The sequence below is a fragment of the Haliotis rubra genome, unplaced genomic scaffold, assembly GCF_003918875.1.
Source record: "Haliotis rubra isolate DU_JTF1 unplaced genomic scaffold, ASM391887v1 Scf614, whole genome shotgun sequence".
NCBI lineage: Eukaryota > Metazoa > Mollusca > Gastropoda > Lepetellida > Haliotidae > Haliotis > Haliotis rubra.
The window spans coordinates 187,259-195,662 of NW_025767318.1; the positions used below are offsets into that span (position 1 = coordinate 187,259).

The window sequence follows — 8,404 nt, forward strand, 5'->3', positions numbered from 1 at the left end:
CCACCATTTAGCTGTAATATTGCTTAAGTGCGGCGTAAAACTAAACTCACTCACTCATACACTATTAATACCTTCTGGATGGTTGCGATGTAGTAAGAGACGAGTAACGGGACCCTGTGGTCTGGCCCGCTGCAATACTGGAGTGCAGCGTTAAACAAAAAGGTTCCGTCCCATGCTGGATTGGTCATGCTGCACCAAAAGCTTCCATATTACTCTTGGATGTAATTAACAAACCTTTACCATCAGATGAATTTAAAAGAATGCGTCACGAAATGAATAAAATTCATACGCCCAATTACTAAACCAATTGCAAGCATATCGTTAAAGGGTTTGTAGCTGCTTTGCGCTCCGCTGTTCCTCTATAGTCACTGTAGATCCACACTCTGAGAAATTATTAGTGATTCTGCTCACTGCACAAGCTGAACCGGTTTATGCTCCACGTGATACAACGGTGATACCCTACCACGTGACTTGACCATATAACCAAACGTCGACTGCACATACCCGTCAAAAGCTTGTGGGTGCAGCTGGACTATCAACAGCATGTGGGCTGTAAGGTAAGCCATTTTGATGCAGGTGATACGGAGTTATACATTTACTTCAGACCTACCGTTCACACATTAATCACATGCACGTTTATAATGCTATCATCATATATTGATGATAAACGATGACAAGATAGTACTCCTCATCATTAGCTCCGGACAATTGCCCCCTAGAACAATAACCCCTACTTTACAAATCGGAGAGTGTACTGTCAATCCAAGTGACCAAACACGGAATTCTGGAGTCTTCCAGTCATCTCTAGGGACTGGGGATCATATACATACCATATACAAGACTGCATATTATTACCTGCTTACCATCAGTCCGATCCGACGCTACATTGGCAGAGAAGCAATAAAATATTCATCCATGCTTTCGTGTCATCTCGAAACAAGGATAGACACAAACCAGAGAGTTCAAAATCTTGCGGCTAAAAGGATAAGTGGAATGAGCAAGTATGAACATGTGACGCCAAGTTACATTAGTTGTACTGGCTTCCATTTCAAAACAGAATTGAGCACAAACTTCTGATATTCATATGTCAAGCGATGCATGTTACCTGCAAGAACATTTCGCAAGTTACCAGGCTTGCTCCTCAGCAGCTAACTGTGCCCAAACTCTAACGTCATCCTATAGTGACAGAGTTTTGCTGCGGCAGGTGCAGCCCTCTGGAATTACTTTCACAAATTCGAGCATGAAGTGAAGATCCTGCTTTTCCAAAGAGCCTATAACCTGCGCCTTTGAGCAACATTTGAAGTTTAGGCGCCATATTAATGTGACTTTTATTATGTTTAATATAAGCGGGGATGGCAGTTTAGACTGGTAGACTTGAAAACAAGATGCATCGTATGTAGCAATATCATGGGCTAAGGGCGGTGGGGAAGCCTAGTGGTTTAAGCGTTCTCTCGCCACGCCAAAGACCCGGGTTCGAGTCCCCACATGGGTACAATGTGTGAAGCCCGTTTCTGGTGTCTCCCGCCGTGATTTTGCAGGACTATTGCTAAAAGTAGCGTAAACCATACTCACTCACTCATCATATGCTATTTTATCGGTAACATATACTCGGCGTCATTAATGAAGGGTCAAGCTATTGATACCACTATTTCTAAAACGTAAAATATTTTCTTAAATATATACAACTGAATGTTTTACAAACTTATTTAACAGTGAGTGAGTGAGTTTAGTTTTACGCCGCCCTCAGCAATATTCCAGCTATATGGCGCAGGTCTGTAAATAATCGAGTCTGGACCACACAATCCAGTGATCAACAGCATGAGCATCGATCTGCGCATTTGGGATACGATGACATGTCTCAACCAAGTCAGCGAGTCTGACCACCCGATCCCGTTAGTCGCCTCTTACGACAAGCATAGTCGCCTTTTGTGGCAAGCATGGGTTGCTGAAGACCTATTCTACCCCGGATCTTCACGGGTCTTATTTATTTAACAGTGTGGAAAAACACATAAGGCTGTTGAAATGTCAATATTACGTTCTTTAACATCCGATACTTTCTGTTACAAATGGCACATTTCTTATTCAAATTGTCAATATGGAAATCCACCTGCCACTTAATGGCAATGATTTGCCCGTGCAAGTCACTCTATCCATGGAAGTGGAAGGACAATACACATGCATTGAGGCTTTTTCACTGTCGTTCACTGTTCAGGTACCTGTTTGAAATCCCAGCTTAAAATGAGACTTTTTTTGACACTTGCTGAAAGGGGTCAGGCTATAGGCCTTTTGGAATCTGGTCAAACTCAATGGCAGGTTGCTGCCCGCTTTAATGTGAGCCAGTGCTATTGGTAGACTGTGGCAGAGATTTCAAGCCAATGGGTCCGTGGAATATGCACGTCGACCAGGTCGCCCCAGGGTCACAACAGTCCGAGATGATGGACACAAGGACTGCGATACGTAACAGATTCCTTAATGCAGCAGATCTTCCGACAGAACACTTCAATGTTAACAATGTAAGGATATCCAGGAGCACCGTTGGTTGACGTTTAAGGGCAGGCGGACTCCGCTGTAGGCGACCTGCAGCTCGTCCACCACTAACACCACGTCACAAGCAGGCGCGTTTGAGATGGAGTAGACATCATGGCCGCTGGAATCAACGTCAATGGCCTCGTGTGATGATAAGACTTTGACAGTTCTGCATCAGTTTGCCTAATTATCGATGGTGCCGACCTAATTAGAAACGTTTAAAGCGAGTCAACAGCATTGCATTGCGCAATACACGCTAGTTTTAGACGTGGGAGAATCCACCAGGCAACAGATAGCGAGAATGTCATCTTCTTTAACAGACAACTAGGTAATACTAAATAGTGTCCAACATCAGCTAAATTAGTGCTAGCTTTTAAAATGCATGAACGTTAATTGTTTAACCTAGTTATAAGGGTCACTGTGATGTTATCCTACAGCTAAACATAGAACTAGGTCAGTGCTGACAGCCCTTGTGTTCACTGTGCTATACAGTCTCACCCCTGTAATGATCATGCGTATTTGTAGGCTGCAGTGGGTCATCCCGAGTGGGTTGAATATTACTAAAGCTATTCTATCTTGCCTCTTTAATCCTGTGAATGCGCACACTGCGCATGCCACTCTCAGCCAAGAGTGAGTAAACGGCATATTACGCCTATACTCAGTCTACAGATTAGTCCTACTACACTATAACTATAGAAGTCTCAACACAGATTTACATCATACATGCATTAATAGGGAACTAAGAATTAAACTTTTATTGTACATCAGTGCATCTCAAGTATATTTCAATGTTTATTGAGAGAAAAGTAGGTCATACAAAACAGTGTGAAATTGAATTGAAATCGCTGTGTGATTGTCAACACGTTCAGACAGACAGACAGACAGACAGACAAGTTTATTCAGTAAAAGGCCACAGGCCCATCATACAGTCATTTGCATATGATATAGATAGTTTAGTGCACATGCTGTGTAAGAGGAACATTTCTAATGAAAGTACATGATACAGAAAAATACTGACATCTCTTATGATACAATCATTATGTGTTTTCATAATGTTAATAAAATTGGCATTTGGATCAAAATCAGTAAAATATTTCTGAATATATCTTAACCTTAAATCAGAAAAACGTTCACACTTAAGGAGTACATGGAATTAATCTTCAATAACATTTTTGTCATCCAATTTACAAAATAGACATCTCATTGTAATTAACTTTATTGTATCTTCCAGTTTCAACAGCTAAATTATAATTACCACATCTAAATTTAGAGAGTGCAGATCTGAGATGTAAAGGAATATCAGAATTTAAATACCTTTCCACATTTAAAAATGTCTTAAATTGGGAGTAATAGAAACACTTATTAGAATTTTAAATTGAAGTGGACCAACATTGTTTAAAATTATCCGAAAGTCTCTGCTTAAACAAGGATATGAAATAATCAACATTGCCAACATCCTGACTGATCCATGCATAGCCAAAACCATACTTAAATAAAATATTTTTGACACAAGTTGCCCAAGTAGTGCGGCCAACATCATCTAAGGACTTGAGCATAATATAACACTGTTTTGGCATTCCATCATACGGCATACAATAGGTGACATCAGTATTTAATTACTTTAGTCATATAAGTAATTTGTAGAGGAAATCTGCCACAATCACCAAGAGCCATGTTATTACAGGTAGATTTACCAACTTTCAAGAAATATTTACAAAATTTTACCTGAACAGACTCCACGATGCTACAATAGTTAGTACCCCAAATCTCAGACCCATAACACAAAATAGGTGAAACCATACAGTCAAAAATCTTAAATAAGTCTTTACAATTTACTCTTCCCATCTTTTTTTGAAAACCATTTACAGAAAATATTGCCTTGTTAGCTTGAGATACCAAGTTTTACAAAAACATTCAAGTTCATTTTTCTTCTTTTGTAACTGATTACAAGTATCAGAAAGTGCAGAAACATCATCAGCAAACATAAGTGAACACAAATTGTTAAAAGCAGATGAAACATTAACACCTATACCACCTTCCTGTTCCATTAAGGAAAACAACTTATTAATAAATATGATAAACAGCTGTGGGCTTAACACACAACCCTGACGGGTACCAATACTACATGTAAAACACTTAGATAATCCCTTTGAGGTTCTAACACATGGAGATAAACTGCTGTACATTGATGATATTTCATTATAAAATTTACCAGAAATACCAACTTCAGCTAAAGATTGCAAGAGAACATCATGTCTTATTGTGTCAAAAGCTTTGAACAGGGCCAGACGATTCCATTGTTGAGGGGTGTCCAGTACTGCTCTCATTGATTCTTAAGGTTGAAAACATAGAAAACACTACCTGTCACCCCTTTTCATATTAACTTCATAGTGATATACACATTGTGTGTAGAAATTGTAGATATTACATCAGATTCAACACTGGTTGGTCGTAGGTCAATAGTTAGATTGCCATAGGGTTTTTGAACAGCCGTCTCATACTGACTGACTGACTGAGTTTGGTTTTACGCCGCTTTTAGCAATATTCCAGCAACATCACGGCGGGGGACACCAGAGCCGTCTCATACACCGACACATACCTATCAGTATTGTTCGGGTAGATCCGTCTGGCAAACTCGTTGTCTATCCACAGGAGAGTTAAATAAAGTCACATAGTGAGAATTCAAAGCAATGTCACGTGACTCTCTCCCTCGTGGAAACAAATTTTGTAGGAGTAAGAAGATAATGGCATTTTTATGATGGGAGGTACGTGTAAATAGCTGACTGATACGTTTGTCATCTTTAACCTCTGACATGAAATCATCTAAAACAATCATGTTGTTGTTCCGGGAATCGAAGTAATCTTCATCCTGTAGATTATATGGAATCCCTTTGATAAATTGAATATGAGGCATGGCTCTTACAATAGTATTGTAAATGGGCTGCCATTCCATATAGCACCATACGATGTGATTAGGTGCTTGAACTTGAATTGTTCAGGAGCATGGAATATATGTGCCCTCACTATATGAGATGGTTGTGATGATGATGATGATGATGATGATGCTGTCTGTGGTGGTGGTGGTGGTGATGGTGGTGGTGGGTGTGGTGGTGGTGGTGGTGGTGGTGGTGGTGGTGGTGGTTGTGGTGGTGGTGATGGTGGTGGTTGTGGTGGTGGTGGTGGTGGTGGTGGTGATGGTGGTGGTGGTGGTGGTGGTGGTGGTGGTGGTGGTGGTGGTGGTGGTGGTGGTGGTGGTGGTGGTGGTGGTGGTGGTGGTGGTGGTGGTGGTGGTGGTGGTGGTGGTGGTGTGTGGTGATGGTGGTGGTGGTGGTGGTGGTGGTGGTGGTGGATGGTGGTGGTGGTGGTGGTGGTGGTGGTGGTGGTGATGGTGGTGGTTGTGGTGATGGGTGGTGGTGGTGTGGTGGTTGGTGGTGGTTGTGGTGGTTGTGGTGGTGGTGGTGGTTGTGGTGGTGGTGATGGTGGTGGTTGTCGTGGTGATGATTGTGGTGGTTGGTGGTGGTGGTGGTGGTTGTGGTTGTGGTTGTGGTTGTGGTGATGGTGGTGGTTGTGGTTGTGGTGGTGGTGTATCTACTTCACTGGTTTTGTTTGAGTGCTTGTTCCTCCTATGTCGATACATGGCATCTTTTCTTGAAAATACTTTCCCACATTCAGGACATGATGTCGACTCCATGGCTTACAGAACACTTATTGAGAGTAATCACTAGACTCGTCCTATTTATACCTTCTGGAGATCTTCCTCAGGAATCCAGCTGTTATATTTGTCAGGATAGGCCATCCATTTCACAAAACGTCTTTCCTTCCAGTCCGTTTCCTCTTCTTTAATACTTTCTGCACTCGCCACATACTGTCTGTTGCCTTATCTACTTTCTGAAGTTCATTTGCATAAAAAGTCCCTGTAACTGAATCCTCCGCCATATCCTTCACTTTATGAACTGGTATCCCAGCTCTGTACTAACGTCTGCTTACATTAAAATTTCCTCTGTCCATTTTTCTTGATAGTCTCTTTAAAAGGGGTGTCTCAAATGAGATAGCCTTACTTGATCTCCTACTTTAAACTTAAAGGCTTTCCTTTTGCTTACATGCATCGTTTCCATTTTATAAGTGATTTGTTTGATTAGTGGATCAATGTACTCGCCAAACAATTGATTCATTGTTTGCATTAATATCAGTGGGTGATCTTTCATTCAGTGAGCTATCAGGTCTATGATTATAATCCCTCACACGATCTTGTAAAATATCAAGATAACGATAAGTTTGTTTGTAAGTAAAGAAACTGTACATAGTGGTCTTGAGTGTCAGTATTACTCTCTCTGCATAAGAGGCCTTTGTTTCATTCTGTGTGACATAGTACGTAATACCCTTGTTTTCTAAATATGATCTCACTTTATTTGTAAGAGGTTCCACCCACAGAAAACGTGTAAATACATTAATAGCTATCAATAAGTATTTCACACCATCATTGTCCGACGCTGTATTAGAGACATCAGCCAAGTCAATATCCCACTGATCATTCAAACCAGTTGAGACCACTCTGTTTCACTTGAACTTGTATCTTAAAGGTCGCTGAAGAGAATAGGCATCTTGAGAAGCTAGCCACTTCTTGATGTGATGTAAGCTGATATCATATTTCCCCTCCTGTAATATAACTTTGTCGGACCTGAAAAGGAGGCTGGACGTTTAGGATCAAAGAAAATGTTGGACAAATACTCTTTCCATCCTTCAGTGTGCATGATTGTGAAAGAAATGATATGAAAACAAACAAAAACGATTATATATGCTGAATTTCAAGGGCGTGAAACCATTCACTATGGTTTGTTTATACAGCCGGTTTGATATCGTTATCTGTGACCTAGTTTATCTGTCACTATGTAACTTGTGTCTCTCGCTGTAGGAGTCTATGATACCATGCTTAAAACCTTAACTTCTATCTATAAGTGTGTTAAGGGACAGGTGCGTGATATTTCTCTCTCTCAGTTGTCTGATTGCCCACAGGGTTTGCGACAAGGATGTGTTTTAAGCCCGCCATTGTTCTCATTCTTTATCAATGAATTAGCTCTAGAAATTGAATCCACATGTTACCCAGGTGTACAGCTCCCCCCGATGTTGTACAAATGTTCCTACTACTTTTTGCTGATGATATTGTACTTTTTGAAGACTCTGTATTTGGTTTTCAAAAACGTATACATATTTTAGAAAGTTTCTGTAAAAGTCATCAATTAACTGTTAACTCGGAAAAAAACAAGATTGTTTTCAGACTGAGGGGATATTTCAACTGCTAAATATACCCTGTTGTATTGAATAATGCATTGCAATGCCGTTAACTCGCTCTAAACATCTCTAATTAGGTCGGCACCATCGATAATGAGGTCAAACTGACGAAGAACTGTCAAAGACTTATCATCACTCGTGTGCTCTTCACATATGAAAGCAGAATCAATTGCCATACATGATGGTCGACAGAGGGTTTATCATCCCAATGAACGACGAATCCCAGATGCAGCTGTGGCCAAGCATAACTGATTTGGCGGGGGGTCGGTCATGGTTTCAGCAGGGATAACTCCTACTGGACGTACTCCAATGCACGTGGTCGACGGTAATCGTACCGGACAGCTTTATCGGGACGAGAATCTGGCTCCTATAGCAGTGGCATTCCTGCAAGGTATGCATGGCTTTTTATGGTCGTCACTCTCTACTGCAAGACCCACTTAAGCATGCCTGCTATGAACCCGGTCGACGTGTGTACACACGTCACCCAGCACCAGTGGATCTCACAGGACTTCGCAGAGATCTAGTAAAGGAAAGGAATGCGATTCCGCAAGCTTTCTGCATGAACTTGATAAGGAGCATGTGACCAAGG

General features: G+C 41.1%; 1 protein-coding gene across 1 annotated transcript in view; it reads left to right on the forward strand.

Moving 5' to 3' along the window:
• Positions 1-449: 449 nt before the first annotated feature.
• LOC124255978 (tyramine beta-hydroxylase-like) overlaps positions 450-8,404 on the forward strand; it is a 28,026-nt gene continuing 20,071 nt past the window's right edge. Inside the window, exon 1 of the mRNA XM_046689929.1 lies at positions 450-557. Coding sequence (XP_046545885.1) covers positions 544-557 — 14 coding nt within the window. The 5' untranslated portion in view covers positions 450-543. The remainder of the gene's footprint in view (positions 558-8,404) is intronic.